At 53.7% G+C, this 19,726-nt stretch overlaps 1 protein-coding gene across 1 annotated transcript; it reads left to right on the top strand.

Annotated features, from left to right (window-relative positions):
* The first annotated feature begins 1,462 nt into the window (after window positions 1–1,462).
* Ngfr (nerve growth factor receptor) lies at window positions 1,463–18,879 on the top strand. Its single transcript, XM_057775031.1, has 6 exons — window positions 1,463–1,640; window positions 7,908–8,049; window positions 10,466–10,825; window positions 14,241–14,493; window positions 16,040–16,200; window positions 16,765–18,879. Exons 1-6 carry the CDS (start codon window positions 1,572–1,574, stop codon window positions 17,064–17,066), a joined length of 1,287 nt encoding a protein of 428 aa, XP_057631014.1. The 5' UTR covers window positions 1,463–1,571; the 3' UTR covers window positions 17,067–18,879.
* Window positions 18,880–19,726: the final 847 nt, after the last annotated feature.

Here is a 19,726-nt window from a genome sequence, read left to right as displayed (position 1 = left end):
TTTTATTTTGTTTTGTTTTCCTCTGCGGTGCATGGATGGATTAAGTTTAAGTGGTCTAGGAAATCTTTACAAGTGCTCTTGGTCTGTCCCTTGTTTCCATTATTGGGGACCATATTTTCAAAGAGGAAAATGGAGTGCAGACATAGCTAACATCTGGAATAGGCTTTGCAGACTTGTCCCCTCCACAGCTCTGAACCAGGTAGAGCACCAGAAAAGGACCGGTTGATGTTTCCCTTGAAAGACTGACTGCACATTCCCTGGTGTACGAGCGATTTGGTGTGCCAGGTTTGCAGAACCTCAGAACGCCTGCACAGGACATGGATGGAATGAGCCTCCTGAGTCCATTCAACCACTTTCCCATTGAATCCCCAGCGTTACTGAAAACCTACTGCAGCAGGCGTTCAGAGAAGACACTACTGTCCCTGTCTTAGGAAGCTCCGGAGCTCAGATAGCAGTGTTTGTGTACGGTTTGTACACTCACTTGTGTGCTCAGTACTGATGAGCGCTTGTTTGAGTATGGTTGTGCACTACACACATGTGAATGTGTGGGGGTGTGTATGCGAATGTCACACCATGTGTGCGTAGATGTATGTCTGATCTGCATTAGGGATCCTTGAAGGATGAGTGGGATTGTGCAAATGTGTGAAGATGGTATGGCAGCTGTGAGTGCATGAACACATGTACAGGTGAGCTCGAGAGTGCATCTGTGTATTCCTGGCTTTTGTGTGCACAGTTGTGACTTCTTTGAGCTCATGGTTTTGAAAGGCTGGAGATATTCAGTGATAGGATATTTGCTTGGCATGTGTGAGGTCCTAGGTTCAATCCCGTGTGTGTGTGTGTGTCTGTGTGTGTGTGTGTGTGTGTGTCTGTGAGAGAGAGAGAGAGAGAGAGAGAGAGAGAGAGAGAGAGAGAGAGAGAACGCCCGCCCAAATTATGCTATTGGGATGGATTCCACCTTGAATGTCCCAAGGAACCCCGTGCTCCACAAGTGGGAAGCAGTAGAGGGGACAGGACGGAATTCGGTGTAGACTTAATCATAAAAGGAGGGCAGCAGCATTCCTGGAATGAGGGGTGGGTAGGGAACTAGGAACCAAGAGGCTGAGGAAGATGTTTTAAAGAGTGAACCCTGAGGCAGGCCTCATCAGTAGGAGAGCAATGGCCCCCGCTGGATCACAGCATCCGACACTGATGCTCAGCATAACCCGCAGTGTACTGAGTACGTGGGACAGACAGCCCGCAGAGAAGCCGCAGCGAGGCACACGGGCGCGGCTCCCCGCACGCCTTCCCTTGGCTGCTCCGGACTCCCCACCCCGATGCGGCCCGGCGGCCGGGCAGGCGCGGTTCCGGAGGGATGGGGCGGGGGGGGGGGGGAGTTGGGCGGGCTGGGCGGGGAGGAGGCGGGGCTGCTGCACTGCCTTTACCCAGCTGCTCCCGCCCGCACGCAGCCACAGCGAGTGGAGCCTTCGTCTGCTTCGGCGGGCAGCGGGCGCTGAAGCGCAGCGCAGCTCAGCGCAACCCTTCGGCCCGCAGAGCGGACTGAGCTAGAAGCGAAGCGCTGTCGCCGGAGGCGAATGATGAGGGCAGGTGCTGACTGCAGCGCCATGGACCAGTCGCGCCTGCTGCTGCTGCTGCTTCTAGGGGTAAGTGGTAGCGGGAGGGACGCCTGTTAACCTTTTCAGGAGCCGAACCCCAAGGGGATCCGAGTGCCACCACCCAGGGAACAGAATAGGGCGTCAAGGTCCTAGATGCTGGGAACGGGTGGCTGAGGAGCTGCAGTGCCGTGACCCACAGGGGCGCTTCTAGCTTTTGGGACTTTCAGAGCGCAGAGACGACCCAGTCCCAGGATAGAGATGCGGACAGGACTGTGACACCGATGCTGATCCTTAGTGCTGCTGGTCCTTGGGTACTACGGTGGGGACGGTGTAGGGGACTTGGAGGGGTCTCTCGGGAGGAGGTTTGGGAGTCACTGGCGCCTGGGTTCTTTTGACGACGGCGTGTGAATTCTGGGATCCGGAGAGGACTTTTCCCTTTAGCATCTTAGTCCTTGGGGAGTTGTAGGACAGAACCGAGGAGAGAAAGGAAGGGGATGAGATCGGCGCTAGAGATGTGAGGGGCTAGCGACGGAACAATGGGGGAGGCGGCTGAAGGGACTGGAGGCAGAGGGGACCGGGCATGGACAATGGGGACCGGCCAGACAATGGGGGGGAGGGGCGTCGAAAGGAGCGATTCGGGAGTGGCAGAGAGGTTGAAGAGCGAGAAGTAGGCTTAAAGGAGGGCAGAAATGAGACTGCCACCAAAGAGGTAGAGGGATGGAAAGCGGTGCGTATCCTAAAGTGCTCGGGGCCCCGCCTGCCTACTCAAGGACAGTAGGATGAGGACAGCAAAGACAGACGTTTCCCGCGTGGGTTCTAGCGTTTTTTCTCGCGGCCTCGCCCAGTCCGGGAATTGCATCTGGGCATCCTAGGCTGGGAAGGGAGCATCCGCTTCACTGGGGCAAATTCGCTTCCAGAGTGGATCCTTGGCAAGCCTTTTCACACGGTTTGAGGCAATGCAGTGGACCCAGAGAGACAGAGCCCGCATCCCCCTACCCTATATGACGCCCACCAGGTCTCGGGATGAGTAGCGCTGGGACGCTCAAGGCGGTACCCGCAAAGCACAGCTCCGGGAATGCACAAACTCCAGGCGACCCGCAGGGGGCACTGCAAGGTGCAGGATTGCCGTTTGCAGCTGCGTGAGCGCCTGGGGCTACTCACTGCACCCCTTCTAAGTTAAGCAGCCCCCGGTCCTGCGCCCTTCGCGCTCCTTCCGGTCCAGAACTTAATAGGGTCATCATTCCTCCCACATCTGCCTAGGCTTTCGATAAAAGTCAATGAACCCTTCTCAAATGAGGCAGGGGAGGCTTGGATGTCTCGGATTCTGTCGGATTGTTGTTCAGAGGTACCAACTCCAGCTAGGTCATCAAGTCTTGCTAAGAACCCGAGAACTCCGGGTATTTCTTATCCGATCTTAGGAAAGGTTGGCAATGAAAGTGGCGTCCTCATTCTTCCCTCCACCTTTTTCTTCATCTAGCACTGTGCCCCCAAATCTTCATCTTACTGATAAGGGGGGGCAGAGACTTTTGAGTTAAACAAGTTGGCCAAGATCTCGCAAGCAAGTTGGGCCAGGGTCCTGTGGACGAATGACCGACCCCTCACCTCATTCCAGCTCTGTGCTCTCTCTACTCAAGGGTGCAGCTGGGGGGGGGGGTTATCAGCTTCGTGTCACAGCAGAGATGGGGGTGACACCATCCCAAAGGATAGACAGAAGTGGAATATGGAAGCGAGAGGCTGGAGAACCTCTTCAAGCTTCGGTTTCATCCTCAAAGCTCAAGCCTGGTTCCCCGGAGCTGTCAGTTAGTACCTGTGGCTTCCTCCGGGGGATTTGGGAGTGGCTGCAAGGGTGTTTGTTGACTAGTTTCCCCGGTTAAGGATGCCTCAGGTGCTGTGTGTTTCTGATCTTGGAGAGGTGAGGGCGTGGCCTCTGGACCGGGGCAGGAGAACATCCCTGAGTTCAGAAAAGGCGCCCAAGGGAGGAGAGGAGGCCTTGAGGCCTCAGCAAGGTGGACCGGGCACAGAACCTTCCGACCTAAGCTCCCAGGGCTCTGCTTTCCACCTCCGCCGCAGATTGTTCGGTATGAGCCAGTTCAGCGGTCCGAGCCTCTTCCTGCGCCGCTGACAGAGTGCTGAAACCAGAGCGCATCCCGGCGAGTCTGCTGGCGGGCCGCGCCGGTAATGGAGGCACTTTGTCATTCAGACGTCTGTAACCGGAGCCTCCGGGCTGGCTAATGCTCCTAATAGGGATGCAGCGGCGTAGGCAGCAAATGGGCGGGCAGCGAGAGCGTTGGGGCTGGCGTGGAGGGCGGATAGTGTGGCGGCTCCCGGAAGGAAAAGCCTCCACCTTACCTGGCCAGCCCAGTCTGGTTCCAGCACCTGGCTTCCTCCCTAGGGGGTGAGTTGGAAGAGAGGACATAAGAACGTTTGTGAAATGCCTACGCTGTGACCCGCACTGTCCTAGGTATTTTTACATTATATACTCCTTAGGTCCCAGCAAGGTAAATTTAGCTTAAATTCCCACTTTACGGGTGAGGAAGCTGAACCCCGGGAAACTTGGGCGGGACACCAGGCTCTCCCAGTTGGAAAGCAGAGGTGGCCTGTGGGAAGCTGGGAGTCAAGGCTTTGGGCTTTCCTCCTCACCTTTTCAGCTTTCGTTGTAGAACATGAAAGGGGGTGTGGCCCTGAGCTGCCACTGGCTGGGTGCCTTAGACCCTGCCTTATGCCTCTGAACTGAGCCACTCCCCTGATCCACGTGATCAGAGCCCTAGCCCTCTTCAAGGCAGCTTCTTAGGGAATCAACAGCGGTCTCCTTCTCCTGCCTCAGTGGCTGTCCAGAGGGGTGGGGAGTGAGGCCGGAAGCCAGTGCCTACCCCTGGGTTTGAGAGCTTAGGCTCTTCAGATATTGGAAAACCTCTCCTTCCCCATGTGGCTGCGGCCAGGCGTCTATTCTCTGAGGAACCCTCTCTGAAGCTGCTGTGAAGGGTCAGGATGGAGCCCTTGGAAGTATCCATCTAGTTGCAAACACTGGTGCGTTTTCTGTTTTGTCCAATTAAAAAATAAAAGTCAATTCATCCGAGCACGGAAAGCCCTGCCATGACAAAAATAGATGGCAAACATTCTGAAAAATGGAGAAGTCATGCTATCAACTTTGAAATGAATAAATGTAATAGATATAACTATCAGGCAAATGGGCCTGTCATTTTGATAAATTGATCAATTTGGATGGGATTTTGGAGCAATTAGTCGGAACTCTAGTCACACTTTCCTGCTTGGGGGTGGCTCCCTTACTGTTCTGTTTTCCCAGGAGTCAGCAGCTCCCCAAGACATGTGACTTCCTCAATAACTACCATCGACTGGACCCCGACTCTACGCCAGACAGCTCTGCATGCATTATTCCATTCAATTCTCCCAGCCACCCCGTGCTCAGTCTAGAGTTTGAGAAAGGAAAACTGAGATTTTGGAAGAATAAGATGCTCAGAATCACATACTTTTTGCAGCAAATCTAGGATTTTATGACAGAGGCAACATAAACCAAGTACAGATGTGAATGAGGATTATGTGACCTCGACTTTAAATACAAGTCCTGAAAGGGAGTGGGGAGGAGTGGGGAGAGCAGGTTCTTCGCAGGGATGCTTGCCCTAAGCTACTGTGTCTCCCACAAGGACCATACAGCCCCATCCCCAGCATACACTCTCCAACTCTGCTGACCTTGGTTAAGTGGAGCAGTGGTAGGCACCACAGGTCCACAAAGGGAACACACTGGGGAAAGAGAAGAGGTGTTTGTTTTGTTTGTTTGTTTGTTTGGTTGGTTTGGTTTGGTTTTTTAAGACAGGGTTTCTCTGTGTAACAGCGCCGGCTGTCCTGGAATGCACAGGAATCCCCCAGCCTCTGTCTCTGGTATTAAAGGTGTGTGTCACCTGCTAAAAGAAGAATTCTAAAGAACCTTGACGCCACATCACCCACTCATTTAATACAGCAGTTTGAGGTGGGTGTTGTCATGGCTACCTACTGGTAGGAAACGGGCACAGAGAAATTAAAAACCCTGTCTGTCACTCTGGTCCCAAGTGACGAGGAACTCCTATTAAGGGAAGAAGGGGAATGGGCAGTAATTATGGCCAAATGTTTGACTCAGGGTACCATTCCTGACATACACACTCCTCCACCCCTCATCTCCATTTCTCTCTGTGTAGTCCTGGCTGCTTTGTACTAGAGATCCTCTTTTCTTGCCCCACCCCCACCCCTGATGCAAGGATTACAGGCATGCGTGCACCTGGCTCCCAGACAGTTTCTTTTTTTCTTTTTTTTTTTTTTTTTTTTACCAAGTCCAGTGACATCATTTTAAAGACTACATTAGAACTGCCACATTATGATTCTGGGACAGGGACTCTTCCGGTCACACTGTGATAGGAGCGAGAAGTGACAACTGATACTTTGACAGGAAGAGAAGGGACAGGAAAAGTTTCAAAAAGCTGACAAGATGACAAAAAAATGTAGTCATCTAGGAGCAAGAACACGAGAGCACCTGCTGCATTGCAGCCCTGAGTAATCGCTGTTGCTGACAGCCAGTACCCCAGAGATGGAGAAACTGCAGAGCCAGAGGCTGGCGCGGTCCCCAGGCCATGGAAAAAGACACACTGGAGGACAGCACATTTCTTCTTTCTTCCTTCCTTCTTTCCTTTCTTCTTTCTTTTTTGCTCCTGAGGACACATTGCCATCCAAAATCAGTCCTCCAGATTTCTAGGTAACTGAAGGCATCTGGTGGCTTCCTATTTTTAAGTTACACAGTTGTGTCCATTGGCTCCCGACTCTGTGCCAGGTACGGCAGGAGATAGAAGGTCAACCTCATGTCCATAGCTCTGCCTGTCTAATCTGGGAGCAGTGGGATGACAGGAACACTTCCTCAAGGATGTGCTATTTAAGCAGAGCCCTAAGTGAGGAAATGAGAACAGACCCATCTGGAATCTCAGCTCCTGAAAAAAGCCCACCTCAGGGCTCCTGGTCTGCAGATGTGGCCATCCAGCACTCCTGCTGCTGGCACCTGGGAGGAGATGGTGGCAGCTTCCTGTGGTGCCTGCATTGTCCCTACTGGGCTCATAGAAGCCACCTTGACCCTAGGGTATCACCCAGTGTCCCCCTACATCTGTATTTCCTTTCCCATCAATCTCTGGTGAGAACACAGTGGGTTTTGGTGTCTTGGCAAAGATCTGTCCAGCATGGAAGCTGGAGGGGAATGAATGCCGAGCGAGCGTGTAAAGCTCTCTGGTCTCACAACAAGAGCCCAAATTGCTCAGCATCAGAGGGGGTGTGCAAGGTCTGGAGCCCGCAGAGAAGGCTTTGGAGTTTTATTAGACATTAAGGTTGTTCTTTAAGGAACAGAAACAAACCGAGCCTCTCGCAGCCCCTCCCTCTGGGGAAATCTGGTGCTAAGTCGTTCCATCATGAGCAAAGATGCTTTAGTGGTAGGAATTTGATTCCCCTTTCCCCCTGTTCCAGCTCTGTTCCCAGGGGCCACATGGGAGGGGAGGAGATGGAGTCAGGCTAGAGACTGGAAGTCAACTCTGGTGGAACAGAGTTGCTGGATCGTGAGAGCAGCTACTGATAACAGGCACAGGCGTCCCTTTCTCCCTGTCTTGGCGCCAGACTTGCCCATCAGCCTGTCCTTTGCCCTGGCACCAAGATCGCTGTCTTCATCTGCAGGGAGATGAAAAACTCCAAAAGGAAACCAGGGCAGGCCAGAAACCTCCAGTACAGAGTCAAGATTTGAACCCAAGACCCAGACCTCTTGGACATAGACAACTCCCTTTTGACATTTAATATGTGAAATGAGACCCGGAGAAGGGCCCTGTCCCCCTTTGTTAGGAAAAGGCCCTGCCTCTGCGTAATCGTAGCCCTGCAGGTGTGAGGCTTAGCAAACGGAGTATGGGCCAGATTTCAGCTCCACTGGCCCCCTTGGCCAGGAGCCCTGAGCAAGCTGCAACCTGTCCAGTCATTCTGGAAGTCGGTCCCAGGCTGCCCTCCCCATGTGGTGTATCCTCAGGGCTCCATGAGGGGCTGTAACCCCAAGGTGAACTTTGCAGAAGGTTAGCCACCGAGGCTGTGACCTCACACCCCAGCAGCAGTCAAGGGCGCACCGTCCCCCCTCAGCCTTCCTTCCTGCCAGCTTTGATCCTCCTAATGCCTCCCGGGTGAGCTCATCCCAGCCCAGGTGGTTCCAATAGAAGGTATTAAGAGGGAGGCGTCTGATCCCCTGGAAGATACCCCCCCCCCCCCCCGCTTTCTCCTGTCAGACTGACCCTCTGATCTTCTTCCACCTAGGTGTCCCTTGGAAGTGCCGAGGGGACATGTCCCACAGGCTTGTACACCCATAGCGGAGAATGCTGCAAAGCCTGCAACTTGGGTGAAGGCGTGGCCCAGCCTTGTGGAGCCAACCAGACCGTGTGTGAACCCTGCCTGGACAGTGAGTGCAGGCTGGCGGGGGGGAGGTGTAGCACGTGTGGAACAGCGCTTGCCAGTGTTCCGCCTCCCGGCAAGTCCCCTGCCAACCTCTGTATGGTCACCAGAAGTGATTAGGAGATGATATAAAAGGCAGAGGGATGCTGAGGAAATGGAGTGTGCAGGTGGAGGAGGGGGACCTGATGGGGGATCCCCAGAGGGGTCCCTCTTCCCAGCCCCCCAAGCAGAGAGGCCTGTAGAAGAGTGTGGCCAGGCAAGAAGAAGAAGCTGCTGCTCAGCCCAGCTAAAAATACCTTGTGCATTGCAAGATCAATGGTTGCAGCCTACCCTCTGTGGGTTTAGGGGGAGGGGAAGGAGGATCAAATCCTGGCTGCCCTGGAAACTGACCTTGGGGGATCCTGGGAGGGTATAACTGCCCCTCCTCTAGGCCACTGCTCTGTAGCTTTCTGATGCCAGGAAGGACAGGGGCTGGAGCACAAGGATGCCCTTTTATTATGGGATGGCACCAGGTGGGAGCAGCAGAGGGGAGCTGCCTGGCATTTCCTTCAGAAGGAAACAATTCCATCTTCCAGCAGTGGTGGAGAACAGGGACAGGAGGATGACAGCTCTGTTCTCATCCTCTTGTGAGTTCTGTGTCCCGTGGGACCTGGAGTCTTGGTCTCTGCTGCTTGATACCTCATTGCTCCGCTGCTGCCCCAGTAGGATCCTGCATCTGCCTGTCACTCAGTCCCCACTAGGAGAGCTGCTGGTAACAGAATACAGAGCTGGGGACTCTGAAACACCTGTGAGCCTAGTCTTCCCTCTGTATGCTCCCTCCCGAGCCTGTCCCACCTTCAGGCACCCCCACTCCTTAGTGTTCTCAAACCCATGTATTTCTATCACTGTACTTGTGACTTTTGTAACCTTCTCCCCAGCAGTCGGACCCCTGGGCTAGATGGGAAGGCTCTGCACCGTTGGAAGGTGGTACCTGAACTTCCTTGGCTTCAGAGTCTCTCTCCCTAGGCAGAGTCAATATCATTGCCTGGATGGAGATGCCCTAGGCCACGCCCCCCACCCCAAGGCATCCTTCTTCAGCAGCCGGTGGCTTCAGAGCTCAGGGGAGGACCATGTCAGGTATTAGGGGAAAGGAAGGTCAGCAGGAACCAAGGGCAGCTCAGAGGGGGCTGCAGCAGCCTCCCCTCCTTACTCCCTTTCTCTGCCCTCCCCCCTTGGGTTCCCCACCACGCTCCTCTCCAGCTGTGTTAACAGGCTGCCTTTACGAGCCTACTTTATGGGCTGGAGACCCCAGCGGGCTTTCCCTCCATCCTCACAAAACGTTTCCACTAGGAAGCCCATTAAGCCCCTGCCTTCATGCTCTGCCAAAAAAGACCACAGTTTTCACACCATCCAAAACCTACTCCCAGCGGTCTTACGGCTAATTTCTGTATTTTTCCCAGGAGCCAGCTTGCTCTTTCCATCCAGTGTGCCTAGCCCCCACCCCACCCCCATATCCGCACCCTCTCATTTGAAGAGATCAGATGTCCTGTCAGACAGGTGCTTTCTGCTATCTGGCTGTATCTCAATCATGGAAGTCCTGATTACCGCTCATCCATGGAGCCTGCCGCGTATTCTCCATCAGAACCCTATGGGGTGGGGATGTTACTGGTTTATTTAGTTTTGAGACAGGTTCTCACTGTGTTGACCAGGCTAACCTCAAATATCACTCTGTAGAGCAGGTTGGCCTTGAATTCACGATCCTCCTGTACCCTGCCATACCTGGCTATTATTTTCTGTTTCACAGAGAAAGGAAAATGCTCAGAAAGGTTTAGCTCACGGATTTAATAAGTTATGGATGTGAGTTTTGAAGCAGATCTGCCTCATCCCTAGGAAAAGAAAACAGGGTACCTCTGTAGGAACCGACTAGAAATGGATGTGTTGCCCAGGCTTCCTGCCTGTTTGTTTTCTCTCCTCTGTCTCCACTTCTGGCATTTTACTTTTCTCCATCCTTTGCCTCACCACCACAGCCACACTTCCCAGGATATGACCCTTGGTGCCTTTAGACCGTGGAAGCTCACTGTAGGTCCCCATTCTCCACCCTATACTCTCTGTCTTCGCCCCCACATGCAAAGCATCCCCTCCTTCCCTGCTTCTCAGCTTTTTCAACACCCCAGCAAATACAGCTCCTCCTGTAGTCTTGTTGGTACTTCTCTCCCTAGGATGGAAGGGACTGAGAGCTGGCTCTGCCTCTTCCCTCCTTCCCTGATCTCTTCTCAGCAGGCAAATACCATCCCCCCAAAACTACTCTGAGTTTCCAGGGTTCACATCCCCTACTTCAGAGTGAGCTTGGAAACGGCCCCTGTGTACTGGGTCAGAGAACTGAAGGACAGCTCAGTGACTAAGTCCTGAGGCTGATGCTTCCCCATCTGTGCCTGTGTCTTCAGGTGTGACATTCTCTGATGTGGTGAGCGCCACGGAGCCGTGCAAGCCGTGCACTGAATGCCTGGGCCTGCAGAGCATGTCGGCTCCCTGTGTCGAGGCAGATGATGCAGTGTGCCGCTGTGCCTATGGCTACTACCAGGACGAGGAGACTGGCCGTTGCGAGGCGTGCAGCGTGTGCGAGGTGGGCTCGGGACTCGTGTTCTCCTGCCAGGACAAACAGAACACAGTGTGTGAAGAGTGCCCAGAGGGCACATACTCAGACGAAGCCAACCACGTGGATCCGTGCCTGCCCTGCACGGTGTGCGAGGACACTGAGCGTGAGTTACGGGAGTGCAAGCCCTGGGCTGATGCCGAGTGCGAGGGTGAGTATAGTTCCAGGCTAGGTGATGTGGGGGTACAGGGCTAGATTTGTGAGAAAGGGCGCCCTCTAGGGGTCATAAGGACCCCGGCGGGCCTTGACCTGGTAAGCACCCTCTTAGTTCCCTCTTGATAAGGGAACAGAAGTGGTGATTCCAGATTCGACTTCAGCGCAAAACCCTTTTCACTAATTCCTTCTTTGGACTGACGCTGGGAAAGCCCAAAGTGTTCACTGGAAGAACTCTTCCTAACTCCTCTTCCAGAGATTACGTGGGTGGCAAATGGCATCTGGAAGGAGCCATAGATGCCAGAGTCTGAAACAGGCCTCCTTCGGGCCTGAGGCAGGTTTTCTGAGCTGGAGTGGGCTTGGTGACCTACAGGAGTGAGGACCCTTCAGCTATGAGGCCAGATGCAGGTGGTGATGATGGTGGTACCAATCTCACATCAGTTCAGCTCGGGGTGACATCAGGGAGGTTCCACTTGGATCCGGACCTGCTTTTGATGGCCATAGGGTTGTTGGGGGCAGATGGCACATTCTTCTCACGGTGTGTGTGGATGAGGTACAGGCATCGCGGCAGTTAGTGAGAGAGTTGGCTGCAGTAACTGGTCTGGTATTGAGGGAAGTCGTTCTATGAAACAAAAGAGGAGTGGTAATTATGGGTTGGGGGAGGGGCAGGATAGGTGGGGTATGCTTGGAAGGCTCCTGTCTACTGGGGGCTGTAGGAGCTGGGTGGGCCTGCCTTATCCTGATAGCTCGCCTCAAAGAGATGGGGGATCCTGGGAGAGGAGGCACCTAGGAGCCAGGGCACAGCCACCATGATCACTGATTGGTAGTGTTCATCTCAGAGGGCACTGGGAGGCAAGCTGGTGGCGCTTTCCCATTCTGTCCACCAGTTTGTGGCCATGCCCATAGACCCTAACCTCGGGTGTGCTCACACTGAGCAGGCAAGAGTGCTGTCTTCAGGGAGTCCCTGGTTTTGCTGGAGAGGGATAGCCCTTGGCACTGTTTCGATAAGGGGGCACCAAAGCCCAGCCCCTAGTTCCTGGAGGGAGAAGATAGCTTTAGAGATTATCCACTCTGATGGAGGCAGCATTTCCGCTTTCCATCAGCCTCTAGTTGAGCAGAAGATACAGATAGAGATCCCCTGTCCTTGGGGCGGAGGGGGCTCCTGACAACCAGGCAGAGCCTGCCCGATACCCAGACTTAGGCTTGCTCAAGTAGGAGAGTGGAGAAGGCTGGTAAGCTAAATATGTTTCCAGTGTTTTTACTGAATAGATGGGCTCCCTGTGGCTCTGGTCGAGATTTTCATGGGCCAAGACAGGCATGAGGCCTCAGAAGCTAGGCTGAGCCGGGAGAGAGCTTCAGCAGCCAGGCAGCAGATGAATGGGTAACACCGTTCCGTGGACAGTGGGGTTCAGGGTCAGGGCTGTGATTAGAGCCAGAGGGTGACCTGGTTGGAAGAGGAGCGGGCCCCACTGTTTAGAAAATTATTTCCTCCCAGATACCACCCTACTTTCCCAGCAATCTCGGCAGAAGGCACCAGAGGAACACTTACCCCTATGTTCTTCTTTCTGCTCCGACCTCTGAAGGGTTAAATGTTAGCCCTGAGGCCAAGCAACCCTTTCAGGAAATGGAATTTGATTCTTGAGTTGGCAGCCCCTGCTCTTGTCCAATGTAGCATACTTTTCTGCATATACATTTCAGGTGTCAACATGGTGACTCACGCAGCCTTGGGGCAGACGCCTGCCCGCCCGGCCCCCTCACCACATTGAAGTTTAGGAGGGGTCACCTGCTCCCTCTTCCTCCTGATAGCGCTCATTCCGGAAATGGCTGTCAGGACCTGCCAAGGGCTTAGTGGGTTGGAATGCTAGGGGACAGGGCCACATCTGGATCTCGTCTCCACCCCCATTAGAGGGAAGGTGTCCTGGACACTTGACACTGTTTTCAGTCCTTTCTCGAGGCTCCTTCATCTCTACATCCTTCGCTCACCCACATCAGCCTCAGGGTCAGGGCTGTCAATCTGAATGGAGTCATAGCTGCAGCCTTGGGGCTCAGGTTGTACCCCCAGCCTGCCCTGTTACCCTAGCAAAGCACAAAAAGACCCTCTAGGGTCCAACATCCAGACAGGACTGCGTCTTACACTTCCTACCCCGCTCCAGCTTCCAGAGCTGGAATCTCTGTCCAGTCCTGGGATGGGGGAAGGGTGGAACTGGGCAGCAGATGGCAACCTTCTCCTTACTGCCAGGCAGATGGATTCCAGACTCACATCTGGAGGCCTTCCCCCTCTGAAGGTGCTGAAAATGGGGCATTTGAAGCATCTCTGTCTCGAGCTAAGGCTCAGAGGACTAGTGGGTAGCTTCAACTCCAGCTTGGGTGGGCACAGTGTAGTCTGGGCAGGGCAAAGCTGGGTAGCAAGGTGCCCTCCCCTTAACCCCACTAGCATGCCCTGTCTGCTTTCCTTCCCTGCCCCAAGCGTGGGAAGTGAGAAGGGATGGGACAGTCTGCTTTGCCCAGACAAGTATCCCCCAGGCCATCATCCAGAGCCTACAACCCCTAGCTCTGCCTCTGGCTGGGTGGCAGAATGGAAAATCCCACCCACTAGTGCCAGGAGAAGTTGGGGCCTCTGCCAGGAAGGCTGGCAGTGCCCGAATGGCATGAGCAAGCCTAGATGGGTGGCCAGGCACAGAATTGCTCCTTCTGAGGCAGTAGGCAGTGCCTACTTCGTAGATCCTCCCTCTACTAGATGTCTGCTTCCTGCCAACAAGGGTGCCAGCTGTCTGACCCAGACTTCTCTAGGTGCCAGGGCTAGACTGTTTGGGGGTCAGACAGCACAAGAAACATGCCACAGGACAAGGACTGGCTGGGAAGAAGCAAGTCAGCTATTCTCTCCACCTCTAGTGCCAGCCTAGAGCCTGGAGCATCTGAGAAAGGAAAGAGGGCTGAGTACTACCTGCAGGGCAGCGTCTCTGGTCAGGTACCTAAGTGTCACATCCTTCCAGAGGGCTGTGGTCACCACGCAGAGAAGTTACATCCCTCTAAGCAATTGAGGCAGTGCTCCAGCTTGAAGCATCTCTACAGCTCAGACTTCTTGATGTGTTTGCCTCATGCCTGGATGCTGGGCAGAGACTAGAATTCTGGTTCCATCTTCCAAGCCAAAATTTTGCTTAGAGACCATTTCTTTTCAGAGAGTTCATTTTCTAGATGGGGAAATCAAGGTCCCATACTGACAAAAGTCTCCTGTCACGTAGCCTTTGCTCTTCTCTACTAACCTGACTCGTGTGCACAGTCCCAGTCCCCAATTCCATGCCTGGTCCAGTGTGCATGGAGTCAGGGGTTGGAGGCTCATGATGAAACAGTGGGGTGTCAGAGAGAAGGGGAAGGCCTGGATAGGTCCTAACTCCTGTGGTCCTGTTCCCCAGAAATCCCTGACCGATGGATCACAAGGTCTACACCCCCAGAGGGCTCCGACAGCACAGCCCCCAGCACCCAGGAGCCCGAGGCACCTCCAGATCAAGACCTCATAGCCAGCACAGTAGCAGATATGGTGACCACTGTGATGGGCAGCTCCCAGCCTGTAGTGACCCGAGGCACTGCTGACAACCTCATTCCTGTCTATTGCTCCATCTTGGCTGCTGTGGTTGTGGGCCTTGTGGCCTACATTGCTTTCAAGAGGTAAGAGGGGACACAGTGAGGAAGGAGGAGAGAGTTGGCCTGAAAACACACACACTTTTAAAATTCAACCCTCAACCCATCCTAGCTCACCATTTCAGGCCTGACTCTTGAGTGTGGCGGGTTGGGGGGAGTGACAGAAGAGGGTTCCCTTTCCTGTCCTGGTTCCTGCCCCTCCCCACTCCCAGGCTAACTCCTGCCACCTCTGGCTGCTTCCATCCCTCTCACCCCACAGTCTCCTGGGTATTCGGCATCTCTTCCCTTCTTTTCATGTCATCCTCCAACTTCCATGTCACCCTTGGGCTCCTGTGGTACCCACATCAAGGATTTCAAGACAGAAAAACCCCCAGAAGGCATTTTCAACTTTAAATGTTCGTCTGTGTTTGTCCCGTTCTTTTTTGTGTGTGTTTTGTTTTTAAATCATCAAAGTCATACACGCTTTTTAAAAGCAAATGCAAACAAGACCAAATTTGTTTTGTGCGGGGGGGATGGAATCCAGATCTGCGAGCATGCAGAGCAAGCTTGCTGCCAGGGAGCAGTAGCTGCAGTCCCAAGACCAATATCTTCTAAAGCGAGAAGTAAAAGCCTCTCTTTAGCTCCTCAAATCCTACCCATCTTGTGGGAAATCTCTTTGGGATAAATTTTCCCAGCTGTTTATAGTGTTGTTGTTGTAGAAGCACTCACGTTAGTTTTTTATAGTTATATGTAGGCATGGAGAACTTTTCTAAGACTCAGTGGGAACACACCGGACACCTACTGTGCACTTTCCCCTCTTAATCCCCGGCAGGACAGGTTTTCTCAGAACACAGATTACCTGTCTTTTGTAGCCTCTCATTCAACAACATGCCTGGACCGTAATGTAGTTAGCCAGTCCTCTCTTGATGGACATTTGGTTTATTTTCAGTTTTTTTTTGTTATTGCTTATAATTGCCAAGGAAATGTGTATGTGTGATTACTGTTCACATGTGGGATTATTTTAGAAGGGTCAACTGGGGAAAGTGGAATTTCTAGGAAGTCATTTATTTATGCACTGTTTGATCTGCCAACTTTTACTGAATGCTTACCAAGTTCTTCTACACCATAAAGCTCTCAGTGTATGTGTATGTATGTGTGCATTTGTGCGTGTGCGTGCGTGCATATGTGTGTGTGTGTATGTGTGTGCAGAAATAGGCGTCTTATCACTTCCCAGCCTTTTGTAAAGAAGAGGTTCTTAACCCCCTTGGGGTTGACCAACCCTTTCACAGGGGACACCTAAGACCATCTGTATCTCAGAAATTTACAATTATGATTCATAACAACACCAAAATTAGTTATGAAGTAGCAATGGAAATAATTTTATGGTGTGTGTGGGGGGGTCACCACAACATGAAGAACTGTATTAAAGGGTCCCAGCCTTGGGAAGATTGAGAATCACTGATATAAAAAAAAAAAAGCTCCTTAGATACTTCGGAGGGCACCTACCATGGCCCTGGCCTGGACCATGGGCACAGATATGTTGGTTATATTGGCTGACCCTCATCCCAAGACCTGGCCTGCCCCTGGGTTCCAGGTGGAACAGCTGCAAGCAAAACAAACAGGGAGCCAACAGCCGACCAGTGAACCAGACGCCCCCACCTGAGGGAGAAAAACTCCACAGCGACAGTGGCATCTCTGTGGACAGCCAGAGCCTGCACGACCAGCAGACCCACACACAGACTGCCTCAGGCCAGGGTGAGTGGGAAGGCCAAAGCCTGGGGGTTTAGCTACCATTGAAGGAACTAGCTGGGTAGTGGGGGTCCTAGAGGCTGGGCGGGGTGGGAGATGTGGGGGAAGGGAATGTTTTCCCCTGGGGTGACTTGGGGGAACGGAGGCTTTTACAAGTTGGAGCATCCAGACTCATCAGGCTAATTGTCCCCCCTGGGGGTTAATTACTGGCCAAAGTAGCTGCAATTAGCCTCCTGCCCACTCTTCTAGGAAACAAGTGGTTAAGTGTGCACGGTAATTGGCGGCCCATAGCCAGGCTTTAGGACACTTGCTGCAGTTGTCTGGGGCTGAAGAGCCCGGTCCCCTCCTCTGTTTGGATGATTGCTGCGGGGAGGGACGCTAGTGGAAAAGATGACGGGAAGCTGAGGGTGAGGAAGAGACAATGAGTCAGCAAGGTCCAGGCCCCTCCCACCCAGGCTTTATCTAGGACCTCATCTCGGGGAGTGCGCCTTGGCCCAACTCTCTGTGCGCACTGCAGGAAAGAGGGTCCAAGGTCAAGAACTGAAGGGTGCTCTTGTCCGTCCTCTGCAGCCCTCAAGGGTGATGGCAGCCTCTACAGTAGCCTGCCCCTGACCAAGCGTGAGGAGGTAGAGAAGCTGCTCAAAGGCTCCGCGGGGGACACCTGGCGACATCTGGCAGGCGAGCTGGGCTACCAGCCTGAGCATATAGACTCCTTCACCCATGAGACCTGCCCGGTCCGAGCCCTGATGGCCAGTTGGGGTGCCCAAGACAGCGCAACACTCGACGCCCTCTTAGCCGCCCTGCGCCGAATCCAGAGAGCTGACATCGTGGAGAGCCTGTGCAGCGAATCCACTGCCACATCCCCAGTGTGAGCTCACAGACCGGGAGCCCCTGTCCTGCCCCACATTCCAACAACTGATGCTGTAGCCAGCCCCCCCAGAGACGTCCCCCTCCCCTGGGGTAGCCCAACAGTCTGTGCAGGGCCTCTGAGCCCTGCTCCCCACACCGTAGCCCTGTTGCTGTCCCTGAGGGAGCCCTTGCATCTGACCACACTTCCTCTCCAGTGAGAGATGGGACCACCCCAAGCCTGTGCTGCCCCAATTACCATCTCAGGCCTTTCTCCCTTTCCTCCACCTTAGCTGTGTCAGAGCCGGGGCTTTGACACCACAGATGGTAATAGGGGCACCTCAGAGACTCGGGCAGCACTGAAGAACCAGAGTCATGGACTCCACACTGTGAACTGGAGAACAGGGAGCACTGTGGTTGGCTAGACCTTCCTTAGTCCCTCCCTCCTCCACTCTGGCCAAAGATGAAGAGGAATACAGGCCCATCTGAGCTAAAAGCCAGTCCACACAGCCCTCTTACTCACAGGAGAGGCAGGGACTGACCCAGGCCACCCAGCAGTAGGGAGGTCAAATGTAGGCTGACATCCTCCTCTCTGAATGAGGGCATCCGGAGTGACTTTCAGGTACGTGTCTGGAAGTCAAGTCTGCCCACCCTCTACCACTTCCAGGCCCCTACTCAACCCTTGTGCAGAGGAACTGTTTGCCCAAGACCTGGTCCATTGGCCCATCCTGCTGGAGTCAGGCTAAGGGCTTGGGGAGTGGGGTGTTGCCTTCCTCTGTCTCTGTCAGGCTTACCCAAATGGCATTTGCCGAACAGTACATCTGTTAGTGTCTTCATTCTTGGCATATGCCTGGAGCCAACATTGGCCCCTAGAATCAGCCCTAGGGGTCCGGGACCAAGGACTCCCACTCCACAATCCCAACACCCCACCCCACCCACAAAGATAGCTTACTTTTTCCATGGCTCTTTTTGGGCTGAGACTAGATCCTGCTGGGGGTCACTGCCAGAAAAGCATGGAAGGGAACTGAGCTGAGCTCCATGGGGGCTGTCTTCCTCGCCCCCGGGTTTGGCAGGCCAAGGACTGCTGTGTCTGAGCTGGCGTCTGTCTTCCAATGGCCCGGTGCGTGCGTGGAGGAATGCTCTCACTCCTCCCCTTCTCAAAGTCTGTCTGAGTTTGGCTGCACCCAGAAGGCTACGGTGAAGAAAAGCAGGCTGATAGGAGAATGCGGCAAGAAACAAGAACAAAACAGATGCCGGCCCGTGGTCTGTGGCAGGTTTCTCCTAACTTCCAAGGCCTCTGCAAAGGACTGATTTCCTGAGCACCGCCAGGAAGGGGCATGAGGTCTCAGTGGCGTTTTCACCCCCTCCCTGGCCTGTTGTGTTTTGCTTGCTGTTGGAATGAGTAGGCTGCCCCTCTATTTAGCATGAAGGAGCCCTAGGCAGGGTATGCACAGACTGACCACACCCCTCCCCACCCAGGGTCCTCCAAACCCTGAGAAGACACTAGGAGCATTGCACACGGGTGGCATTTTTATGGACCTCAGTTTGCAATGAGCGGAGGAACCCCACCTACTGGCCTGCCCCAGGCACCCGGGAAGTGGTACATTCTTCATGTATTTATTTTCCTCCCCAGAACAGTGGGGAGCTGCAAGTGCAATTTAGCATGTGTTTGGTTCTGGAGTCTCTTCTGCCTCACTTTGGGTCAGGATGGACCTTTGACCCTCCAGCTGGCAGCTTCCAGCTCCAGACCCCTTCAGTCCACCTCCCTATCACCTACCCCTTGCATCCTGTGTAAGCATTTCTTGGGCCCTCCCGAAACCTACACATAAAATATAAGTGATGGACATTAAATAGCAAAAAAAACAAAAAAGAAAGAAAAAATGGTGCCAAGAGATTTTCTGGAAACGCATTTTTCGTTAGTTGGGATTGAATGTGTAGATCAGGGTCCCTCCCCTCCAAACTCCCAGCCCTATAATTTCCAATGTTATAAGTTCCTGTCCAGCCTTCTGTAAGTTTTGACAAGAATGCAGCAACTTTATATGTGTGGTCATGAAATGGGTGGGGGGAAATAGTGGGGGTCCTTTGCTCCCAGATCTCAGAAAGGGAAAGAAAAAAAAAAAAACAAAAACACCATGCAGGAAGCTGGGCAGCTGTGAACTTGACCAGATGTCAAAAGTGAAACTGACCACAGGGGAGCCAGAGGCTCGCTAGGAGGGCCAGGTCATGACCCCACAGCTCCCAGCCACCCACATGGCCTGTAAGACACACAAGCGTACTCATACACAAGATCACACAGAACCTCTGTCCAGATGGCCCAGCAGGAGACTGGCTGGCCTGGCCAGGAGTCAGGCAAGCCCCTCCCTGGAGACTTCTGTGGACAGATCCTAACCAGAGCTCTTGCCTGCCTGATTTGGGAGCCTGTAGGACTCCTGGCTCCTGGCTGTGCCCCCTCTGAGGCTGGTGAGGCAGGTGGTCAGAGCTGCCCATCCCTTACTGGCCCATCATCCAGGTCTTCTAGTGGGGAGTGGCTTGCGGCCACCCTGGAAGGCAGGAGAAAGATTTGCTCTTCTAGGAAGAACAGCAAGCAAACCTTCCAGATTTCCAGGCCCAGGGAGCAGGGCCAGCAGGGCCAGCAAACCTTCCAAATTTCCAGGCCCAGGGAGCAGGGCCCAGCTAAGAGTCAGAT

Source organism: Chionomys nivalis, chromosome 7 (genome assembly GCF_950005125.1).
Source record: "Chionomys nivalis chromosome 7, mChiNiv1.1, whole genome shotgun sequence".
Classification (NCBI taxonomy): Eukaryota; Metazoa; Chordata; class Mammalia; order Rodentia; family Cricetidae; genus Chionomys; species Chionomys nivalis.
Note: the sequence above shows the minus strand (reverse complement) of the source record. Positions and strands in the feature narration are given on the sequence as shown.

What these genes read in the sequence shown, in the direction of transcription:
- Ngfr (XM_057775031.1), top strand. Translation starts at nt 1,572, where the DNA reads ATGATGAGGGCAGGTGCTGACTGCAGCGCCATGGACCAGTCGCGCCTG. An exon ending in GTGTGAACCCTGCCTGGACA is followed by an intron (nt 8,050 to 10,465) that starts GTGAGTGCAGGC and finishes CTGTGTCTTCAG; the next exon opens with GTGTGACATTCTCTGATGTG. An exon ending in ACAGACTGCCTCAGGCCAGG is followed by an intron (nt 16,201 to 16,764) that starts GTGAGTGGGAAG and finishes CGTCCTCTGCAG; the next exon opens with CCCTCAAGGGTGATGGCAGC.